At 33.4% G+C, this 25445-nt stretch overlaps 1 protein-coding gene and 2 long non-coding RNA genes across 5 annotated transcripts in view; 1 reads left to right on the top strand and 2 right to left on the bottom strand.

The window, feature by feature from the left end:
- The window catches only part of LOC141544657 (uncharacterized), a 95200-nt gene that overhangs the window by 43619 nt on the left and 26136 nt on the right, over nt 1-25445 (bottom strand). The gene's annotated exons all lie outside the window — the stretch shown is intronic.
- The window catches only part of LOC141544655 (uncharacterized), a 160977-nt gene that overhangs the window by 115513 nt on the left and 20019 nt on the right, over nt 1-25445 (top strand). Inside the window, exons 38-41 of the mRNA XM_074271052.1 lie at nt 15261-15503; nt 16754-16824; nt 17310-17448; nt 24883-25140. Of these exons, the coding sequence (XP_074127153.1) occupies nt 15261-15503; nt 16754-16824; nt 17310-17448; nt 24883-25140 (711 nt within the window). The remainder of the gene's footprint in view (nt 1-15260; nt 15504-16753; nt 16825-17309; nt 17449-24882; nt 25141-25445) is intronic.
- Nucleotides 16703-24969, bottom strand: LOC141544658 (uncharacterized). Its single transcript, XR_012482741.1, has 2 exons — nt 24876-24969; nt 16703-16860 (listed from the first exon to the last, which is right to left on the bottom strand). It is a non-coding gene; the product is annotated as an uncharacterized LOC141544658 (long non-coding RNA).

The raw sequence follows: 25445 nt of genomic DNA, 5'->3' as shown, positions 1-25445 counted from the left end.
AACAGTTTTTTCCGAATAATGAATTTTTATCCCTAATGTTGGAATCTTTGGGTTTGTCAAAGATTAGATTGCTATAGATGTACCCTTTTTTGTCCTTTGTATCTAATCTGTTCCACTGATCTACCGGTCTATTTCTTAGCCAATACCAAATGGTTTTGGTGACTGCTGCTATATAATATAGCTTTAGATCAGGTACACTTAGACCACCTTCCTCTGAGTTTTTTTTCATTAGTTCCCTTGCAATTCTTGACCTTTTATTCTTCCATATGAATTTTGTTGTTATTTTTTCTAGGTCATTAAAATAGTTTCTTGGGAGTCTGATTGGTATAGCACTAAATAAATAGAATAGTTTGGGGAGTATTGTCATCTTTATTATATTCGCTCGGCCTATCCAAGAGCACTGAATGTCTTTCCAATTATTTAAATCTGATTTTATTTTTGTGGCAAGTGTTTTGTAATTTTTCTCATATAATTCCTGACTTTTCTTTGGTAGATGGATTCCCAAATATTTTATACTCTCAACATTTGTTTGGAATGGAATTTCTCTTTGTATCTCTTGCTGTTGCATTTTGTTAGTGATATATAAAAATGCCGAGGATTTATGTGGATTTATTTTGTATCCTGCCACTTTGCTGAAATTTTGAATTGTTTCTAGTAGCTTTTTAGCAGAGTCTTTGGGGTTCTCTAAGTATACCATCATGTCATCTGCAAAGAGCGATAGTTTGATTTCCTCATTTCCTACTCTAATTTCTTGCATCTTTCTCGGCTCTTATTGCCGAGGCTAGCGTTTCTAGTACTATATTGAATAGTAATGGTGATAGTGGGCAACCTTGTTTCACTCCTGATCTTACTGGGAAAGGTTGCAGTTTATTTCTATTGCATATTATGCTTACTGACGGTCTTAAATATATACTCCTGATTATTCTAAGGAATAGTCCATTTATTCCTATACTCTCAAGAGTTTTTAGTAGGAATGGATGTTGGATTTTGTCAAATGCTTTTTCTGCATCTATTGAGATGATCATATGGTTCTTATTAATTTGATTATTAATATGGTCAATTATATTAATAGTTTTCCTAATATTAAACCAGCCCTGCATTCCTGGAATAAATCCTACTTGATCATAGTGTATTATCTTGGAGATGATTTTCTGAAGTCTTTTTGCTAATATCTTATTTAAGATTTTAGCATCAATATTCATTAAGGAGATTGGTCTATAATTTTCTTTCTCAGTTTTCGATCTACCAGGTATAGGTATCAGTACCATGTCTGTGTCATAAAGGGAGTTTGGTAGGACTCCTTCATCCCCTATTTTTTCAAATAATTTATATAACATTGGGGCTAATTGTTCTTTAAATGTTTGGTAGAATTCACATGTGAATCCATCTGGCCCTGGGGATTTTTTCCTGGGGAGTTGATTAATAGCTTGTTCTATTTCTTTTTCTGAAATGGGACTATTTAAGCAATTTATCTCCTCCTCTGTTAATCTAGGGAGCCTATATTTTTGGAGAAAGTCATCCATTTCACTTAAGTTATCAAATTTATTGGCATAAAGTTGGGCAAAGTAACTCCTTATTATTTCTCTAATTTCCTCTTCATTGGTGGAAAGATCCCCCTTTTCATTTGTAAGACTATCAATTTGATTTTCCTCTTTCTTTTTTTTGATCAAATTTACCAAAGGTTTATCTATTTTATTGGCTTTTTCATAAAACCAACTCTTGGTTTTATTTATTAATTCAATAGTTTTTTTACTTTCAATTTTATTGATTTCTCCTTTTAATTTTTGTATTTCGAGTTTAATTTTTGGTTGGGGGTTTATAATTTGGTCTTTTTCTAGCCTTTTAAGTTGTAAGCCCAATTCGTTAATCTTCTCTTTCTCAATTTTCTTCAAATAAGCCTCTAAAGATATAAAATTTCCCCTTATTACTGCTTTAGCTGCATCCCAAAGATTTTGATATGATGTCTCCTCATTATCATTATCTTGGGTGAAATTGTTAATTGTTTCTATAATTTGCTCTTTCACCCAGTCATTCTTTAAGATGAGATTATTCAGTTTCCAATTACTTTTTGGTCTATTTACCCCTAACTTTTTACTGAATGTAGCTTTTATTGCATTGTGATCTGAGAAGAAGGCATTAATTATTTCTGCCTTCCTACATTTAATTTTGAGATCTTTATGTCCTAATATATGGTCAATTTTTGTATAGGATCCATGAACTGCTGAGAAGAAAGTATATTCCTTCCTATTGCCATTCAGTTTTCTCCAAAGGTCTATCATACCTAGTTTTTCTAATGTTCTATTTACTTTTTTAATTTCTTTCTTGTTTGTTTTGTGGTTTGATTTGTCTAAATCTGAGAGTGCAAGGTTGAGATCTCCCACTATTATAGTTTTACTGTCTATTTCTTCTTGCAGTTCTCCTAACTTTTCCTTTAGAAAGTTAGATGCTATACCACTTGGTGCATATATGTTTAGTATTGATATGGCTTCATTATTTATGCTACCTTTCAGCAGGATATAGTTTCCTTCCTTATCTTTTTTAACGAGATCTACTTCTGCTTTTGCTTGATCTGAGATAAGGATAGCTACCCCTGCTTTTTTGGCTTTACCTGAAGCATAATAGGCTCTGTTCCAACCTTTTACCTTTACTCTGTATGTATCTCCCTGCTTTAAGTGTGTTTCCTGTAGACAACATATTGTAGGGTTCTGCTTTTTGATCCAATCTGCTATCCGTCTCCGTTTGATGGGATCGTTCATCCCATTTACATTTACAGTTAAAATTACTAATTCTGTGTTTCCTGCCATCGTATTATCCCCAGATTATACTTTTTTCCCTTGACCCCCCTGATCCCCCTCCCCGATATTTAATTTACAGACTCCCCTTGTGACGCGCAACCCTCCCTCTTTTTTTTTTTTTTTAGGATCCCTCCCCCCTCCCTCCAAGTCCCTTCACTTATTCTCCTTTTCCTTTCCCCTTTTCCTCTCCCCCCTTTTAATGAGGTGAGAGAAAATTCTCTGAAAAACAAATATGTTAATTATTTACTCTTTGAGCCTCTTCTGATGAGAGTAAGATTCACACAATGATTCTCCCCCTCACTAAGTTCCCTCAGATATGGTGTATTTTCTATGTCTCTTCCTGGGATGTAGTTTCCCTCTTTTTATCACTCCTTCCCCTTTTTCTGAACCGACCTCCTTCCCTTTACCACACCCCCCTTTTTTTTCTTTTATATCAGTAAAATCAAATTATCCTTGAGTATTTTTTATATACCCAGAACAGAGTTACAGTTCTCAAGGGTTCTGTGTACCTTTTTCTGTTTCTCTTCAGTCTTGTGGATGTAGATCAATTTTTTTGTTTAAGTCTGGTTTTTTTCTTAGAAACATATAGAATTCCTCTGTTTCATTGAATGACCATCTTCTTCCATGGAAAAAGATGCTAAACTTAGCTGGGTAGTTCATTCTTGGTTGCAGTCCTTGATCTTTTGCCTTACGGAATATCAGGTTCCAGGCCCTTCTATCTTTTAATGTGGAGGCAGCCAGATCTTGTGTGACCCTTATTGTGGCACCTTGGTATTTAAATTGTTTTTTTCTAGCTGCTTGCATGATTTTCTCCTTTGTGTGGTAATTCTGCAGCTTAGCCACAATATTCCGTGGTGTTCTTTTTTTAGGGTCTATTTCAGAAGGAGTTCGATGAATTCTTTCCACATCTACTTTCCCTTCTGTTTCTATTATCTCTGGACAGTTCTCTTTGATAATTTCCTGTAAAATAGAATCTAGGCTCTTTTTTTGGTCATAGTTTTCTGGAAGTCCAATAATCCGCAGATTATCTCTCCTAGATCTATTTTCCAGGTCTATAGATTTTCCCAGTAAGTATTTGACATTGTTCTCCAGCTTCTCATTTTTTTTGTTTTGTTTGACTGATTCTTGGGTTCTCTGTGAATCATTCATTTCTATTTGTTCCATCCTGACTTTTAAGGAGTTATTTTCTTCTTTCACAGTTTTTAGTTCTTTTTGTAAATGCCCAATTTCGTTTTTAAATGAATTATTTTGCTCTATTGAGTTTTTTTCCATTTCCCTAATTTTTTTTTTGAGAATTATTTTCTTTTTCCAATTCAGAAATTCTATTTTCTTGAGACTTTTTTATCTTTTCCAATTCAGAAATCCTACTTTCCTGTGTTTTTTTAACCTTTTCTAATTCACTAATTTTGTTTCCCTGCATCTCCTGTGAATTCTTTATTTTTTCCAACTCCAATTTCAGGACGTTGTTATTCTCTATCATAACTTCCCTTTCTTTTCCCCATTTTTCTTCGATCTCCCTCCATTTTTTAAGAGCTTCTTCTAGGAGAGAGTTATGTGATGGGGGGCAGGAATCGTTCCCCTTTAGGTTGTTGTCTATTGATTCTCTGCTGTCAACTTCCTCGGGGTTGGATGCCCGCTCTTTCTCTGTATAGAAGGAATCTATGGTTTTTCTAGCTTTTTTGCTCATACTTAAAAAATGTTTTGGGGTCTGTCTCTGGGGTAGGAAATTATTTACTTCTTTACCAGCTTCCTCCCAGACCGGATGGATGCAGCGGCTCCTGCGCCTGAGCTAAGAGAGAGCTCTGGGAGAGAGTTCCCCACCCCCTCCCTGGAAGTGTCTCAGAGGTGATTAGCACTACTGTGCTTCGAGGGCGTAGAATAGTGAAGACAGCACGAAGCCCAGCCTATGTGTCCGGGTGGGGAGTGGATGTCTGCAGCAGGTGACGTGAGAAGCCCCTGCGCTCAAACTGGAAGTGTCTGCCATAAACCGCGGTCCCTAGTTCAAAGGTTCCGCTTCTCTGGGACTTCCTGGAGCTGAGTTCCACTCCCTCCAGCTAAGCTAGGCAGTGTGTGTTGCCTTGGGCCGTATCCACCCACTTGTCAATCTCTTAACTATTCTCAGGAGGTAGCTGAGGCCTCACCCCCTGGTGCAGAGTCTGCTGAGTCACCCCCAGGGTCCGGGGAAAATCTAATCTGAGTTTTAAAATATTTTGGCTTTTTCTTCTGAACTGCTAAATAATTAGCAGAGAAGAGCTAACAGCCTGTGCCAGATTCCTTTACCTCAGTGGCTTCTCTGATCCCAGAGCCCTTCCCAGCGCAATGGGCGCAGTGTGCCCCTACCCCACCGTCTGTGCTGGTCTTTCTTATTCCTCCCCCGAGAACTGACCTTTCCTGTTGAAACTCCAGATTCTCTTCAGCTGGTAAGTCGTGCTTCCAGTCCTTGTGGTATCTATCAGTCCTGAGCTAATTCTGAGACTTAATTTATCTAATTGGTTGTGAGGGAGTGAGGACGTTCACTGAGTCGTGTGTTTCTTCTCCGCCATCTTGGCTCTGCCCCCCTTGAAGCATTCTTTATTACTCTCTTTATCTCTCTCTCTTTTTGTAACTATATTTTTCTTGAGGATTTTTATTTTCATTAGGGTGGGAGATCTATGTTTTTTTTTTTTTTTTCCACAACCTGAATCTTATGGAAAGGTTTTGCATAACTACACATGTGGTTTCTTTATTGTAAGTGGGGATAATCGAGAGAACCTTGAACTCAAAAATATTAAAAACAAATGTAAAAAAAGCTGTATACAATGCAACTGGAGAAAAATTAAAATATGCAAAGATAGGTTCCAACATTCGCTCATAAAAAACCTTGTGTTCAAATTTTTCTCCCTCCCTTTCTTCATTAGCTAACTTAGACAGCAAGTATTCCAATATATGCAAGCATGTACAATTCTTCTCTACATATTTCCACATTTATCAAGGTTGTGCAGATTTTAAAAAAACTTACCATAATCAAAATTATCCAATTTGCATTTCAAAATGTGTTCTCCACTTCTCTTTGTCCATCTTTCTCCACAGAGCTGACTATTCCCTATTCTCCTCATTTGCTTATATTATCACCCTTTTTATCTAAATCATGAATACATTTCAGATTCCTTGATATAGAGTGTTAAATATTGGTGAAAACCTAGGTTCTGCCATATTAATTTCCAATTTTGCCAGCAATTTGTGTCAAATAGTGTGTTCTTAATCACTGACTATTTTGTCTTGTGAATTTAACCTCTTACTCTGATCTACTACTCTATTGCTTAGCCTGTAGTAGATGATTTTGAAGATTACTGCTTTAAAACATAGTTTTAGGCGTGATTGATACAGCAAGGCCACATTTCTTTGCATTTTTTTTTCACTTTCACTATGTTCTTTGAAATTCTTGCTGTTTTGTTCTACCAGGTAAGTTATGTTTTTATTTTTCTAGCTGTATAATTTCTAGGCAGTGTGTATGAGACTGTCTAAGTAAATTATTTTAAGCAGAATTGTCATTTTTATGATATTAGATTGGCCTACCCATGAGCACTTAATATTTTTCGGTTGTTTAGATCTAGTTTTATTTGCATGAAATGTATTTTGTAATTGTGTCCTGGCTTACTTTGCTCCCAAACATTTTATATATAAAATCTGTCTATCTCTTGCTGTTGGGCTTTGTTGGTGACATACAAAAGTGCTGATGATTTATAGGGGTTTATTTTATACCCTGCAACTTTGCTAAAATTGTTAATTGTTCCTAGTGGTTTTTTAGTTGATTTTCTAGGATTCTCTAAATGTACCATCATATTATCTGCAAAGACTGATGATTTTGTTTCCTTGTGAACTACTCTAATTCCTTCAATTTCTTTTCTTACTGTTAAAGCTAACATTTCTAACACAATATTAATAATAATGATGAAAATGGGCAACCTCATTTCACCACTGATCTTATTGGGAATGCTTCTACCTTGTTGAATTATATCTAATACTTTAACTGATTCAACCATTTTAAAGAAAACTCCATTTATTTTTCTGCTCTCTACATAGGGATGGGTGGTGTACTTTGCTCAAGGTTTTTTTGTTTGTTTGTTTTTGTTTTTTAACATCTATTGAGATAACCATCAATAAGATCAATTATGCTGGTAATTTTCCTAGTACAGAACCAGCTCAGCCTTTCTGGTATAAAGCCCAGTTGGTGATAGTGTATTATCCTGATGATAAGTTCTATTAATCTTTTTGCTTCAACATTTATTAGGGAAACTTCTGTAATTTTCTTTTTCTGCTTTGGTTCTTCTCACTTTAGATTTCAGTAACATATTTGTGTCATGGAAAGAAAGTGATAGAACTCTTACTTTCCCTATTTTCCCACATAGTTTGTGGAGTATTGGAATTAATTGTTCTTGAAATGTTTGGTAGAATTTACTTGTAAATCCATCTGGACCTAGAGATTTTTCCTTGGGGAGTCCATTGTTGGTTTATTCAACTTCTTTTTTTCTAAAACGGGACTATGTAAAAGTATTTTATTTCCTCATCTTTTAATCTCTTCTTATTAATGTCTAATCAAGTCATCGTTCCCAAATCTAATATTACAAAATACTTAATATGTGCTTGTTATGTCCCTGTCCAGTTTATCATCATAGATATGTCTCTGTACAGTATATCATAAAGTACTAAAGTGGGTGATGATACAAAAATTAAAAACTAACTAGAATGGTCTACTCCACATATGCCACAGGCAAAAGTAAAATAGAATGTATGAATGCAGAAATTGTTGTGGCAAGATACCAAATGAAGTAAAATAGATATGAGAAGTTTGGAAAATATTCAGGAAATGGGATCAGGAGTGCAGTAGATAGAATATTATAGTTAGCAAGGAAAGGGGTTTGAACAATGAACAATGAAAAAGACAAGTTCCTGTAGAATTTTAATTTACCAGGGCAATAGGAATATACTATGAGGTGAGAATCGATTGGCTGGCAGGCTAAATCCACAGAAGAGTTTAGGAGACTGAAAGTGGTTAGGGAAAGGGTTATACCCTTGTTAGAGGAAGTATGTAAGTATGTATTGTCCTTCATTTTCAAAAAGTACCCAGACTGCATCACTATGTTAAGAGTCAAGGTACAGTGTGTCTGTCTGTGGCTGATCAGACAAATACAAACTTAGAATACTCTGCCACAATTTAGATACAAATATTCCCTGTGAATATTTGGGGTGGCATCTCTACCTTTGTGCATCTCCCGTGTTTTCTGGGCTAACGCAATTCAACTTTGTTCATAAAACATAGCACCTTCACTGATGAGGGCATGCCTTGCTGTGCAGTTCTGTGCCAGTCTCTCCCATGTCATACAATCAATTTTAAAGTCCTTAAGAGACACCTTAAGAGTGTTCTTATATTGATATTTCTGTCTACCTTGTGAGCACTTCTCCTATGTGAGTTCTCCATGAAATAAAAATTTTTGTAAGCATTCATTTGGCATTCAAGCAATGTAGCCATCCCAAAGGAGTTCTGCTTTCTACAGGAGAGTTAGAATGCTTGGCAGGTTATTTTGAGAAAGGACCTCAGTGTAGGGTATTTTATCCTTCTAGGTGATTCCCAGAATCTTCTTAAGGCAATTCAAATGGAAGCAATTCAGTGTCCCCAGAAGGGATTTAGCATCCTATGAGAAGGAGAAAGATTCCATGAAGCATGCATGAGTGAGGTTTGAAAAGAAAGATACCATGAGGTGAAGCATGGCAGGCTAACAGAAAAGAATTTAGGGAAAGAAACTCTACACCACGAGAGCATCTTTTATAGGGGAAATTTAACCTTGAGGGTTTGACATCATAACTTGGCTTCCTGATTGAATACAGTAAATTCAAGTTTGCAAAGACCTCCATCAATGATCTTCCCTAACATTCAATGAATATTACAATTTTAGCTTCAAACTTCTCTGTTACCACAACTAGCTGCCCAGGACTTCATCACTTAAGGACTTTACATCTCCCAGAAAATTCTGGTCTCCAAAGATTTTCTATAAAGATTTCTCTATTAGAAAAATGTCTTCTTTTACATAATAGAATTCATATAAAAAGAATCTATTGTGTTTGTGTGTGTGTGTGATTATATTCTATTAAATAGACTTTCTCAAGTATTTGAAAGCATTCACAGGTGGCAAAAATATTAGACATTTTTTTTCATGAATGAAAGTAATAAAGACACAAAGTTAACTTTGACAGAAAGAAAAAAAATCTAACAGAGAGATCCCAAAGAGAAATAGATGGTTTCAAAGAACTTTTTTTCAGAGTGTTGAAACATTCAGGGGCAGTATTTACAGAGGCTCTCAGAACCACAGAGCTTATGACACTCTGCTTCTATAATCCTAAAGATGAAAAATGTCCCTGAAAAGAATTATTAACAGACAGAAACAACTTGACTTTTTCTCGTTTATCTTTTTTATCTTTTTTCAGTCCCAACCCTACACCAAACACCAAACAGGTTATATTATATATATATATATATATATATATATATATATATATAGAGAGAGAGAGAGAGAGAGAGAGAGAGAGAGAGAGAGAGAGAGAGAGAGAGAGAGAGAGAGATACATATATATATGTAGATATATATATGTATATGTATATATCTATCTATCTATATATATATGTGTGTGTATATATATCTATATCTATATCTATCTATCTATATATATATATACATATGTAGATATAATCATACAAATACATACACACTAATAGACACAAACACATACCTTCCTTTCATCCCTCTCCTGACAACAAGTAAGCTATAGTTAAAAAAAGATATATTTATTTCTATATTTCTCTCTATATATACATATATAGATATAGATATAGATATAGATATAGATATAGATATATAGATATATAATCTCCCCACACATATATCCCACATACCCACATATCTTTCCTATCACTGCTGATTCCTTCATTAAATTCTGCTCCATAAGTTGGCTTATTATAATTTAACTCCCCCCACCCAGGGATTCCTTTTTTGTTTTCTTTCCTGGAGTTTTGCTTCCCCATTCACCTACTCCTCCCTGCTTATTTACTTATAGTTTTTGGAGGTACTATATCCTTCATGGTATATATGTAGTATTAACAATTGAATCCATTCCCTAGGTGAATAGATTTTCAGAACTATGAGCCCTTGTCCCTCTAATGCCATCTTCTGCATCTCACTTGTATAATATGGTTACTCTTTTTACCCTTACTCTGCCAATTTTTCTTTTGAGCTACTGATGGAAATCTTAAAAATAAAGTATACATTGTCTGTGTAAAAAAACATAAGCAAATTGTTCATGTTTAAATAGTTTGTCTATGTCAACTTCCTTAAAATTACACTTTGATATTGGCTCTTTCATGTTAAATTTTCTATTAAGTTCAAATGAAGTTGATAAAAAGTTCTGAAAATTTGCAAGTTCCTTCAAATTCTGGGTCTTTTTAAATTGAAAATTGTAAATAATTTTGCTGGATGTGGTATTTTTGGTTTTCTATAGATATGTTTCCAGTACCTGTGGTCTTTTATTATAGCCATAGATAAATTTTGTACAATTCTAATTTTTGATCCAGATTTTTGTTATTTTTTTCTCATTTCTTGCAAAATTTGCTTTTTGATTTGGGAGTATTAAAAACTGGCAATTATATTCCTACTTATTATCCACAAAGGATTTCTTTGAGGTGGTGATGAGTGGATTTTTTTCTATTTCTACTTTCCCCTCATGTTTTCATCACTCCAAGAAAATTTTCTAGGATTATTTACTGCATTATATTGTGTCAAGGTTCTCTTTTTCATCACAACTTTCTGGCAGTCCAATTATTTTTATACTTTCACTTCTTAATCTATTCTTGGGATCTGTTGTTATGAGATCTTGTTGTTATGTTTCTTATGAGATGTTTCCCATTGTGTTCTATTATCTCATACTTTATATTGTTGTACTGTTTCTTAGTCCCTCATAGCTTCATTGGTTTCCTGTTGCCCAATTTTAATTTTTAAAAAATTTCTTTAATCTTTGAGACAATGTACCTCCTTTGTTAACCGGTTAACTGTTTTTTTTTTCATAATCTCCTTGTTTTTCTTGGATGCTTTTCAGTTTTTTATTTTTTGTTTTTTTTTAAGTTTTTCCTCAATGCCTGTCATTTGAGTTTTGAATTCTTTTTTGAGTTCTTCCATAAATTCTGTTTAGGCAGGAAGGCATTTAAAAAATGAATTCCAGTCTTCCTTGTTCCCCTTTTTTATATATATATATATATATATATATATATATATATATATATATATATATATATATATACACACACACACACACACATATATATATATATAGATATATATAGATATACACACACACACACACACACACACACATATATATATATATATATGTATATTTTTTTCCCTAAGGCTGGGGTTAAGTGACTTGCCCAGAGTCACACAGCTAGGAAGTGTTAAGTGTCTGAGACCAGATTTGAACTTGGGTCCTCCTGAATTCAAGGCTGGTGCTCTATCCACTGTGTCCCATAATGTATTTCAATGGTGTTTTTTTTTTTTTTCTTCTTTGCCACTTCTTCTTGTCTTTTTTTTTTTAATAAGACATATTTTAATAGAAGGTATTAATTTAAGTATCTCCAATCACTGGGTGGGGGATAGTGCCTCAAGCTTCCCTTCAGCTCTCCACTCTGACCAGGAACCTAAAATCAAGAACTCCATCCTCCTGCAAGTGCCTACAGTCAGCAGTGCCCCTACACACCTGCTTCTGCACTCACCAGATGTTGGTTCCTTCTCGCCCAGGGCTGCATCTCAGCTGCACAGCTGGGCCTTGTATTCCTAAACATTCGAGGATCACTCCTGAACTCCAACCCCCACTCCACAAGAGGAGTCAATACATTTGGGCAGGTCAAAACAGTGGGGCAGGTGAAAGTGACCATAGTTCCAGCTGAGACATTAGCTACACAAGCTGCTAGCCTGAGGGATGCCCACTGGATGTTCCTGAGTATTTAGCCTTGAGATGGTTGCACTTCTGATATGTTAATCCTGGCCCAAAGTCCTCCTTTAGATCTTGTCCTGTTGTATCAAGAGAGGAACTCTGTTCTGTCCCCAAGTCAGCTTGGGTTTTCACAAGTCTATGTTTGCTCTGAGGCAAAGATTTGTCTTATTTGTGGGGTAAATTAGGCCTTGAAATTGACCATCCTACTTTGCCATCTTCCCAGAATGCTCCCCCCAAAAATTTGAAAAGAGCATTGCTTTAAGAGATTTTTAAAAGAATATAGAACAAATAAAGCAACAGTTTGATTGCAGGGTGATTACTACTAAGAGTAAGAAACTTCATTACTTTACATAGATTTTAGAGTTAACAACTTATTGTATGAAAACACTATGTTAATTTGTTTCAGACAGAAGGGCTGACCTACTTGGAAGATTCTTATTTCATTTCACCAATAAATGGTTTAAAATCTTTCCAATATAGTATTCTGCATATATTGCTTTTCTATTTTAGGGAAGGAAAGATTTTCCTCCTGCTGAAAGAATAACAAATAAATGAATACATGTAGAGATACTGCTTTTTTTTTTAAGATGCTAGATTTTGATAATATTGAAACATTTCCCCAACTCTGATATTTTACATCACCAGAAGATGGGGGAAAGACCTAAAGAGCTTTTGAAAAATATAAGTGGTGAAATGAGCTAACATTTGCAAATTGGTGCTATGTATGTATTATATAGTAGTAATGCTATACATGTGAATTCTGAAACTCTTTCCTTCTCAGGAAATGTTAAAATGCTCAACTTAGGACCTTAGATTCTCAGACTGTCTTTTTTATGATAGTTAAGGCAGCTTGGTTGGGCCCAGACTGCTTTAATTAGTATCTTTAAGATACCTATGATGGAAACTTGCCAGACAGTTTGATAAAGCCCTGATGGGAATCATGTTTTCCCAGAATATCTTTAAGAGTCCCAATATCTCAATATATAACTTTTATCTTCCCAACTCTTCTGTATTACTTGTCCTCCTCCCCTGAGAAAACCCAAGTTTATATTTACTCTTTGAAAGATGTGCTTATTGTCCAGATCTGCTCATAGGAGAGCTACAGGTGTCAGCCCCCTGTCCTGATTCATAAACAAGGAGGGGATAGGAGGGACTCAGCAGAGTTTAATCTATTCAGGATTACATCAGGGTTAATATACCTAAAGTTTACCTATTCCATTACAAATGCCTAAGTGTTCAGTTAGATTCTTGCTACATCTAAATTAGAACAGTAATCAAGGCATCATGTACAAAAGTATTCAGATAGCAGGTAACAGATAATAGAATGCCTGGCTGATGTCCTCCAGACACATTTCTTAGAAGTCTGTAATCATGCCTTCCTCCAAAGATTCCTGATACTAGTAATCAGCAAGGTTAGACATGTCTCCTGACTTCTCTCTATCCACCAGCAGGAGGGATAGAGAAGCTGAGCCAGACTGTTGAGGGCGGTAGCCCCTTTGGTATTCTTTGTTTGATCTCCAACTCCATTTGGAACTTGAACTTTGATGTGGTCAAACCAGTTTGGGCTATCTGAACTGGTTGGAGTTTTATAGCCCCCCCATTCTAATCTGCTCAAACAGACCAAATGTCACAGCAGGGCAAGAGACTTCTGTCTCTACTCAAAAGATTACAAGAGAATCCTTATCTACATCACTCTCCTGAACCTCCTTAGATCAATGCATTTGAATAATTATGCTTTGTATAAAAAAGGGAACCCAAAAATCTATTCTTTGCAAACTGGCCTTGTACCTTGCAGCCATTTTGCCCACCGACTCTCCGGTGTTTCTATTCTAATAAATAAAGACTTTGTTTCTACACAGCATTGAGTAGCAAAAGTCATTTGCTAACGGACCGCCTGTTGGGACTTTGGGAAGGAGAAAGAGATTATTAGACCTCCTGAAAAAAAATGACCCATCTCGGTTTGGACCCTCAGTTTACTCCTCATCAAGACTAGATTCCCAAAAGTACTCCATGGAGAAAAGGGTCTTATACCTTAACATTCCATGGCCCTCAACACTTATAAAGATTTCTGCTAAGTCCTTTTTAGGAGTAAGCCAGCTAGGAGATAGGCTCTCCCTCCCTCTTTGCAACTTCCTTTTACTGATCTTTCTCCTTAATATAGCTGACTCTGGTTAGACTGCTAAATTCCTCTATGGAGTTAGCCTGCCATTCAATGGTCTAATGAAGGCTCCTAGAATATTCCTTTAATGGTTTCTTCCAAATACTAAACTTTTTTTTACTAACTCTATTGCTTTCCCTAATTTATTTAGATTTACCCCTCTTGGTGCCTATTTTAGGACTTCATTCTATCTTTAAATTCTCCTCATAAATAAAGATACCTTTTGGCAAAGAGAATGCCCTTATGCATTTTTCACATGTATCTTGGATTTTGTATGTAAAATTAAGAGTTGCTACACTCACCCCATCATGTTTTAAAAAATGACAAGTGACTAAAAACATTTTATTTTACTGTCATTCATTTACTATCCTGCAGCTTTCATCAATATTTATCAAACAGAACTGGCTTCTTAACATGCATAGATTGGCCTCTTTAGAACTCAGTAATGTCATGCTTTTTTTGTATACATATTTCAGTCAGTCCTGTAATCCCTGGGACTCAAGCAAAACAGGTAGCTATCCTGCTAAGTTTATTGCTTTACATTCTTGAGCCACTTGAGGAAAATGAAGAGGGCAGCTCCACACTAAAACCCGTATAGATATAGATATAGATATAGATATAGATATAGATATAGATATAGATATAGATATTACTACTATATGATATTTAATATAAAAATGTTATATGTAGTATAAAATAGGGCACTATTACAAGAGTTTTCTAGATGAAACTATTTTCTCAGGTACTGCAGTTGCACATCTGATGTTGGTGACATTCTAATTAGTCTAAATTTATTTGCTTTTCCAATCAAGTCTATAACCCTTAGAATCAGTCTTCTTGTTAGAATAATAAAAAAGGAATGACATTTCTTTGCAGGTTCCTTTTAAGATCTAATGTAGCTTTAGGCCTAAGATAACTTAAAAAGGATTTGTTGATATCCACCTTCTGTGAATTGGCTTGGTATCTACTCACTGTACTTACAGCTGGAGAGAAAAGACATATAACTCAGAAAAAAAAACTATAGAATAAAGTAGTAAATGTGGATTATTCCAACTTTATACAAAAGCTAGTAATGTAATTTTGTGGTTTCTTCTTTCAATCCTATTTTTGTTTTGAATTTCTTAATTTGCTTTAATAATCATTTTAGGAAATATATTTTATAGTTGTAAGATAACAATAATGAAACATTTTCTTAGAGCTTACAATTAAAATAATTTAATTTTAATGTTAAATTATTATTTAAGTTGAAAGATTTTTACTTCTATATTTTGCTAAACTTATACTTTATAGAAATATGAGGAAGAGCTTCACCAACAATTGCATGCACAAAATTCAATAAATAGACATATAGAATCTATAAATAGATATCTTCAAGAAGAAATAATAGAAACTTTGAAACAGAATGATGACAGGCTGGATCTTGAGCATCATTTAGAAATACCTATGGACCAAATACAATATGGACCAAAGATTAAAGAAAAAGTGAAGAAAGAGACTGAAGAACAAGTGAAAAAAATAAATCCATTATTAAAGGTTATTTAATTTATCACTTTTATATTTTTAAAATATTAACATGTAAATGCAGATTTTCCCCCTATTCTAAATTCAGAATCTTTTTCTTTAGAATTTTCCCCTCTGCCTTTTACTCTCCTTAAGCTTGGTATCAACTTAAAAAACAAAACAAAACAAAACAAAAAAAAAAAAGAAAAGAAAAAGAGGAAAAGAAAATATTGCCTTCTGATGTGAATTCTGAAAATAGATTATTCTCTTCCCTTGTCAGAAAAATGTCAAAGTTTTTTTGTTTCCCAGATAGTTTTATGACCATAGTTAAGGCAACCATAATGTGCTTAGATTACTTTGTTAGTATCTTTAAGATACCTATGATAGGAACCCAATCTTTCTCAGACTGTCTTTTCTACTATGTTCAAGTCAATCTCCACACCATAAAGTTTCTGCCTTTATGTTCCCTCTTTCCCTGATGTGATGTGAACCTGAATCCTTTCCTGAACTAAACTACATATGAGGTACTCTCTACCTCATAGCATCTTCCCTCTATTGGTTCTTTCCTCCTACATAAGTGTGATTTTTAATAGAAAAATTATATTTCCCCTTGTTAATTAATACAATAAATAGCATAACATTGGAAACTATGAAGGATGTCCAGCCATGGTTGCTCTATGTAATAAACAAAACTTTTATTTTAAAGTTTTCATATAATCATTCATGTTTCAACTCTCTCTCCCAAATCTATTCTGTTTACCACTCAAGGTGCCTATATAACATTTTTGAAATCATAAGCAAAAATAACCATATATACTCTCAAGTGTTTTTTTTTAATATTGGTACAATATTCAATTAAAAAAAAAGGTGAGTCGTTTTAGTTTTTGTGTGTTTTTCAACCAAAATTTGAATTGGAAGAAAGCATTTTGAAAGCGTCTGGAGGTAATTTTTTTCAAAATTTTATTTGATATGTTTATAATAATCTAAGAAGACAAAACTGAAGGATGAGAACTAGTGAACTAATCTCCAATTGAAATAGAGTTGTTTTTTTTATTGTTGTTGTTTTTATTTGTTTTTCTCCAATTGAAATGCAATTCAGCTGATCTTGATCATGACTCATTTCAAAGTTAGAATCTACTTTTTTGCAATTTAGAAGTGCCCTCTTAATCACTGTCTGAAATTAAAATGAAAGCTAACAGAATATGAGAACAAAAGTCTTATAATTTTCAGGATGGAGTCAAACATATTTGTGAACTTTATTCTTTGTTTTCCATTTGGTTTAGATTCAACAACTGAAAGCTAAATTCCGCAAAAGAAACACCGTACATGAAGAGTTGGAGGCAGAGCAAGAGAGGTACAGAAAATTCTTTTCTCAAGAATACAGGTACACCTAAACACAGACAGGAAGAAAAAATCATATAAATTTACATTGCTTTTGAAGATTTCCATTTGGAATATAACAAAGCATTAAGGATCATATCTATGACCTCAATGGAAAATGTGGGTTAACTGAGTGATTATACATATATAAATATATATAAATACATATACATATATTAATGTCAACTAGAAAACTAGTCAACTAGAAATAATTCAATTATGTAAAAAAAACTTTTATAACATATAATTATAAAAAACTTTTATAACATAATCTCATTGTTTTCAGAGTCAAGAAACTTTTTAAGGAAAAATCACAATTATGACAGTATTTTAAAAAAATCCAAACATTAAGAAAATTATTACCCATTTATGTGTTGTAAAATGTTCACAGAAGTAATGAGAGGCTACTTATTGCAGACTAATGAATGAAAAAGTAAAGAATAAAATTTTACTCAACAGATTTACTACAGGTCCCTTTCTGGAGCCAATGAATAATGAATTTGTTGATACTTCTGTGGTACTTCCTAGAAGAAGATCAATATATTTTACAGAAAATACAGAGTCTTCGGAAAGTTCTACTGAAGACTTCTTTCGAATGGTTAGTGATTTTTCCCCCCCTTCTTGTTCTTTATCCTAAAGTGACAATGTAAAATTTCATGCTTATTTATTTGGGGGATTTATTTTTCAAAAAAGATGATTTTTTTTGCCAAATAATAAAAAAAATTTCGATAATGATTTTAAAGTTTTGTGTTTTTAAAAAATTAAAGGCTGTGTTTTAAAGCTGTATTTTTTTTTAAATCCACAAGTATCAGTCCTTTAAGTTAATGATAATTTAATGGTGAAAAGGTGTTTAGTAATCTTTTTGACTCTTTGTAACCTGGAACACTTTAGTCAAAATCTGATTGTTTTAAAAATAATCTCCATATTAATGCTTTTTTTTTTGAAATTATTTTTTATTCTAATGACACAAAGGTGATGGGAAGAAAAATCCTGTAGTTTTCACAATTAAAGGATTAGGATGAATGGAATTGGGAAAACCAATTTAACATATTTTTTCTTTTTCAAAGTGTTCAATAATTTAGCATCTTAAAATAATTTTCTTTCATGGAATTGGGAAAACCAATTTAACATTTTTTCTTTTTCAAAGGGTTCAATAATTTAGCATCTTAAAATAATTTTCTTTCATATATATATATATATATATATATTCATTTGAAACATAAACATAAAATAAGAAAATAAAAACAAGTAAAACAAAGCAAAGCAAAATCTTTTCATGTGCCAAGTAAAACATTGTGAAGGATTCAAAATATGTAAGAATAAATTTCTAGTTCAAGAAAACATATTTAATAATAGAAGGCATTATATTCCTAACAGTCCATTTTTTCTTTTATTTCTCTTGGGTTTACTTTTGTTCTCTGCTGTGTATTTTTCTTTTTTTTTTTGTATTTTTCACTCCTCTCTTCATATCTCCAGGGAGGCTTGCAGATATACATCTATGTGTGTGTACACACATATACATGTGTGTGTGTATATATATATATATATATATATATATATATATATATATATATATATATATATATATATATATATATATATATATATATATATATATATATACATATATATATATATATATATATATATATATATGTGTATATATATATATATATATATATATATATATATATATATATATATATATATATATATCCATGCACCTATACATATTTACACATACTTCTAAAACATTATTATGACTGAAAAACAATGTAGATTTGTTTCTTGATTAAATCTTTGACTAGTCGGAATTTGGGGATTATTACTTCTATATTTTTTCCTATTAAATTTTACTTCGGACATTGGTATTACATTAGTATTTATGGCTTCTTTTCCCCATCCCTGCTTATTGTTCTTTTTGACTTAGGCTTTAGCAGCTGTCCCCTCCCCTACCCAACCACCATAGATATCATTTTTATCTTTTCGCCCAATCCCATACTTTCCTCTTTATCCCATTCGTATTAATCTGCACACCTTACCCCATTGCCATTCAATTACACACACTACTGTACCCCACCTTATCTTATTACTTCCCATCTTATTTTCTTTATAGATTTTGAAGGATATTGTACCCTTTCTGATGTGTATATACCAAGAAAGAATAACACACACATACATACACATAATGTATGTGTATAAGAGACAGATAAATTCATTTTTCATATTGTTCTTATATGTTAAATTTTCTATTAAATTCAGGTTTGCTTGAGACAAAATTCTGAAATTTATATAGTGTTTTGAATGTCCTTTTGTTTTCATTTAATAACAATGCCATTTAATTAAACACAGGTGTGTACCCCACCTTATCCTATTCCTTGCCCCTTAATTTCTATGGATTTTAAGGTGCTAGCCCCTTCTTCTTGGATATATGCCAAGAAAGGAGTAGCATGCACACACATGAACAACCCCATAAACACACATGTGCTCACACACACACACACAGAAATACATATACTACCTATACATATATCTGTGTCTGTATAAAACAGATATTAATTTTTCATTTTGCTTCTTCTATGTAAATTTTTCTATTCAGTTCAGGTTTGTTTGAGGTAAAATCATGAAAATAATAGAGTTTATTGAATGTCTTTTTTATTTCATTCAATATTATATTTAATTTTTCTGGGTACAATATTTTCATCTACAATATTAGGGTTTAATGCAATAATTATCACAGTTTTCCCATTTTAAATTCAATATTTTCCTTTAATTACAAGTCAGTCATTTTTACATTTATATTTAGAATTGGGAGTTCCAGATTCTCCCCTTCCTCTCTCCCCATCATAACCATTCCTTAGCGCCCCCACAGGGAAGCTACATGTGAAGTGATGAAAAATGCTTCCATCAAAGTCATGTTGCTACAATAGAAAACAGATCTCCTCCCTCCCCTCTTAAGAAAAAGAAAATAAAAACGTATGCTTCAATCTGTATTATGACACAATCAATTCTATCTCTGGTGTGAATAACATTTTTCATCCTAAGTCCTTCACAATCATTGTGTTGATGAGAACATTGCTACTGCTTTGTACACAGGACATTTCACTTTGCACAATCTCACAGAAAACTTATCTCACTGAAAACACCCTACTAATAGGTTGTTTTATAAACATTTATATATGTGTGTGTATATTATATATTATATATATGTATATATATATATATATATATGTATTACACGATGTTCTTATAAAAGTATTATTCAACATAATCACCTAACATGATATATTCTCTCATTGCTAGTTGAAGAGCATCCCCTCAACTTTTAATTCTTTGTCCACAAAAATGAACTGCTATAACATTTTTTGAACATATAGGCTCTTTCCCTACTTAAAAAAATTCTATTTAGGAGACATGCCATGTATTGGTATAGGGAAAAAGTTAAATATGATTTTTAGGACCTTTTGAGGATAGTTCCAATTTGCTCTACAGAATGTGTGAATCAGCTCACAATTCCATTAACAATGCATTAATATCTCCTTTCCCCTCCACATTTATTCCAGCATTTGTCATTTTCCTTTTCTGGACCATTAGCCAATTTAAAAGATCATTCCTCAGAATTGTTGATGTTTAATTTTTCCAATCTACAGTGAGAAATTTTTCATATGACTACAAATATCTTGACTAGTTCTTCTGAAAGCTGATGGAAATCTTAATCCTAAAGTATACATTGTCCATGTACAAAAACCTAAGCAAATTGTTCATGTTTAAACACTTTGTCTATGTCAAGTTCCTTAAAATTACTCTTTGATATTGGCTCTTTGATTTTAAATTTTATGTTAAGTTCAGGTGTGATTGATAAAAAAGTTCTGAAAATTTGCAAGTTCCTTCAATTTCATTTTTTTAAATTGAAAATTGTAAATAAATTTGCTGGATGTGATATTTTTGGTTTTCTGTAGATATGTTTCTAGTACCTGTGGTCTTTTATTGTACCTATTGATAATTCTTGTACAATTCTAATTGTCCCTCCAGTGTATTGAAATATATATATATATATATTTTTTTTGTTTCTTGCAACATTTGCTCTTTGATTTGGGGGTTTTGAAATCTGGCAATTATATTCCTATGTGTTTTCCACAAAGGATTTCTTTAGGTGGTGATCAGTGGATTTTTTCTATTTCTACTTTCCCCTCCTGTTTGCATCACTCCAAAACAATTTTCTAGTATTATTTACTGGGGATTTATATTGTGTCAAGTTTCTCTTTTTGATCAGAAGTTACTGGCAGTCCAATTATTTTTATACTTTCAATTTTTAATCTTTTCTCCAGATCTGTTCTTTTTCTTATATTTCCCATTTTGTTCTATTATCTCATACTTTATATTGTTTCACTTTTTCTTGGTCCCTCATAGCTTCAAGGGCTTCCTCTTGCCCAATTCTAATTTCTCAAAATTATTTTAATCTTTGAGACACTGTACCTCCTTTTCTAATTGGTTAACTGTTTTTTGGTAATCTTGTTTTTCTTGGATGGTTTTCATTTGTTTTTCTATAGTTTTTCCTCAAGGCCTGTCATTTAAGATTTGAATTCTTTTTTGAGTTCTTCCATAAATTCTCTTTAGGCAGGGAGCCATTTCACATTATTTTTGGGGTCAGAAAATATTTATGCTAAAGGATCATCTTTTGAAAATGAATTCCGGTCTTCCCTATTCACATAATATATTTCAATGGTAGTTTTTTTTCTTCTTTGCCACTTATTCTTGTCTTTTTTTTTTTTTAATAAGACATATTTAAATAGAAGGTATTAATTTAAGTACCTCCAATCACTGGGTGGGGGATAGTGCCTCAAGCTTCCCTTCAGCTCTCCACTCTGACCAGGAACCTAAAATCAAGAACTCCACCCTCCTGCAAGTGCCTACAGTCAGCAGTGCCCCTACCCACCTGCTTCTGCACTCACCAGATGTTGGTTCCTTCTCGCCCAGGGCTGCATCTCAGCAGCACAGCTGGGCCTTGTATTCCTAAACATTCAAGGATCACTCCTGAACTCCAACCCCCACTCCACAAGAGGAGTCAATACAGTCCCACATTTGGGCAGATCAAAACAGTGGGGCAGGTGATAGTGACCATAGTTCCAGCAGAGACATTAGCCACATAAGCTGCTAGCCTGAGGGATCCCCACTGGATGTTCCTGAGTATTTAGCTTTGAGATGGTTGCACTTCTGATATGTTAATCCTGGCCCAAAATCTTCCTTTAGATCTTGTCCTGTTGTATCAAGAGAGGAATTCTATTCTGCCCCCAAGTCAGCTTGGTTTTTCACAAGTCTATGTTTGCTCTGAGGCAAAGATTTGTCTTATTTGTGGGGTAAATTAGGCCTTGAAATTGACCATCTTGCTTTGCCATCTTCCCAGAATGCTCCCCCAAAATTTGAAAAGAGCATTGCTTTAAGAGATTTTTTAAAATATATAGAACCAATAAAGAAACAGTTTGATTTCAGGGTGATTACTACTAAGAGTAAGAACCTTCATTACTTTAAATAGATTTTAGAGTTACTGACTTATTGTAGGAAAACAGGATTTTAATTTGTTTGAGAGAAAGGGCTGACATACTTGGAAGATTTTCATTTCATTCCACCAGTAAAGGGTTTATAATCTTTCCAGTATAGTATTCTGCATATATTGCTTTTCTATTTTAGGGAAGGAAAGATTTTCCTCCTGCTGAAAGAATAACAAATAAATGAATACATGGAGAGATGTTTTTCTTTTTTTGCTTTTTTTTAAGATGCTAGATTTTGATAATATTGAAACATTTCCCCAACTCTGATATTTTACATCACCAGAAATTGGGGGAGATTTGAAGAGCTTTTGAAAAATAGAAGTGCTTAAATGAGCTAACATTTGCAAAGTGGTGCTATGTAAGTGTTAAATAGTAGTGATGCTACCCATGTGATTTCTGAAACTCTTTCCTTCTCAGGAAATCGTAAAATGCTCAACTTAGGTTCTTAGATTCTCAGACTGTCTTGTTTATGATAGTTAAGGCAGGTTTGATGGGCCCAGACTGTTTTAATTGGTATCATTAAGATACCTATGATGGAAACTCCCCAGACAGTTTGATAAAGCCCTGATGGGAATCATGTTTTCTCAGAATATCTTTAACAGTCCCAATATCTCAATATATAACTTTTATCTTCCCAACTCTTCTGTATTACTTGTCCTCCTTCCCTGAGAAAACCCAAGTTTATATTTACTCGCTGAAAGGTGTGCTTATTGTTCAGATCTGCTCATAGGAGAGCTACAGGTGTCAGCCCTCTGTCCTGATTCATAAACAAGGAGGGGATAGGCGGGACTCAGCAGAGTTTAATCTATTCAGGATTACATCAGGGTTAATATACCTAAAGTTTACCTATTGGGGTACAAATGCCTAAGTATTCAGTGAGATTCTTGCTACATCTAAATTCGAACAATAATCAAGGCATCATGTACAAAAGTATTCAGATAGCAGGTAACAGATAATAGAATGTCTGGCTGATGTCCTCCAGACACATTTCTTAGAAGTCTGTAATTGTGCCTTCCTCCAAAGATTCTTGATACTAGTAATCAGCAAGGTTAGACATGTCTCCTGACTTCTCAGAAGGCCTGCCACCAGCAGGAGGGATAGAGAAGCTGAGCCAGACTAGATTCCCAAAGTACTCCATGGAGAAAAGGGTCTTATACCTTAACATTCCATGGCCCTCAAGACTTATGAAGATTTCTGCTAAGTCCTTTTTAGGAGTAAGCCAGCTAGGAGATAGGCTCTCCCTCCCCCTTTGCAACTTCCTTTTAATGATCTTTCTCCTTAATATAGCTGACTCTGGTTAGACTACTAAATTCCTCTATGGATTTAGCCTGCCATTCAATGGTCTACTGATGGCTCCTAGAATATTTCTTTAATGGTTTCTTTCAAATACTAATTTTTTGCTAACTCTATTGCTCTCCCAAATCTATTTATGTTTAACCCCTCCTGCTACCTATTTTAGGTCTTCATTGTATCTGTCAATTCTTCTCATAAATAAAGATACCTTTTGGCAAAGAGAATGTCCTTATGAATTTTTCACATGTATCTTAGATTTTGTAGGTAAAATTGGGAGTTGCTACACTTACCCCATCATTTTTTAAAATAATGACAAGTGACTAGAAACATTTTATTTTACTGTCAATCATTTGGTGTCTTGCAGTTTTCATCAATATTTATCGAACAGAATTGGCATCTTAACATGCATAGAATTTGGCCTCTTTAGAACTCAGTAATGTCATATTTTTTTTTTGTATCAGATATTTCACTCAGTCCTCTAGTCCCTGGGGCTGAAGGAAAACAGGTAGCTATCCTGCTTAGTTTATTGGTTTAGATTGTTGTGCCACTTAAGGAATATTAAGAGGGCGCCTGTTGATGTTGTATATTCCTTGGGCACTGATACCAGAGTTTTGCAGATGAGAAACATACTATTTTTTCTGGTACTGCAATTGCACATCTCTCCTTGACATTCTAATTAGTTTAGATTGATTTTCTTTTTTCTAATCAACTCTGACCCTTAGAATCAGTCTTGTTAGAGTGATAAAAAGGGAATCATATTTCTTTGCAAATCCTTTTAATATCTATTGTTGCTATAAGCCTAACATAACTTAAGAAGGTTTTGTTGATATCCATCTTATGTGAATTGGCTTGGTATCTAATCATGTATTAAGAGGTGGAGATTAAAGAGTTATAACAAAAGAAAGAACCCAGAAGAAACTATAGAATAAAGTAATAAATGTGGATTATTTCAACTTTATATAGAAGCTAGTAAAGTAATTTTGTGGTTTCTTCTTTCAATCTTACTTTTGTTTTGAATTTCTTAATTTGCTTTAATAATCGCTTTAGGAAAATATTTTATAGCTATAAGATAAGGATAAAGAAACACTTTCTTAAAGCTTACAATTAAGACTAATTTAATCTTAATTTTAAATGATTATTTAAGTCAAAAGATATTTACTTCTATACTTTGCTAAACTGATACCTTATAGAAACATGATGAAGATCTTCAGCAACAATTCGATGCTTCAAAAACTGTATCTTCCACAAATAGACATATGGAATCTATAAATAGATGTCTTCAAGAAGAAACAGTAGAAACCTTGAAACTGAAATTCGACATGCTGCGTCTTAAGTGTCAATTAGAAATACATAACTACAGTCAAGTAGAACAATATGGACCAAATGTTAAAAAACAAGTGAAGGAAGAGACTAAAGGAAAACTAAAAAAAATCAATCCATTATTAAAGGTTATTTAATTTATCACTTTTATATTTTAAAATATTTCCATGTAAATGCAGATTTATCATTTTCCCCCTATTATAAATTCAGAATCTTTTTCTTTAGAATTTTTCCCTCTACCTTTTAGTCTCCTTAAGCTTGGTATCACCTTAAAAAATAAAGAAAGAAGAAAAGAAATTATTGCCCACTGATGTGAATTCTGAAAATACATTATTTTCTTCCCTTGTCAGAAAAAATGTTAAATTATCTATCCATTTAGAATACTTAGTTTCCCAGATAGTTTTATGACCATAGTTAAGGCAACCATAATGTG

The sequence above is a fragment of the Sminthopsis crassicaudata genome, chromosome 5 (genome assembly GCF_048593235.1).
Source record: "Sminthopsis crassicaudata isolate SCR6 chromosome 5, ASM4859323v1, whole genome shotgun sequence".
Classification (NCBI taxonomy): domain Eukaryota; kingdom Metazoa; phylum Chordata; class Mammalia; order Dasyuromorphia; family Dasyuridae; genus Sminthopsis; species Sminthopsis crassicaudata.
The sequence above is the reverse complement of the archived record's forward strand: the minus strand, read 5'-3'. Positions and strand labels throughout refer to the sequence as shown.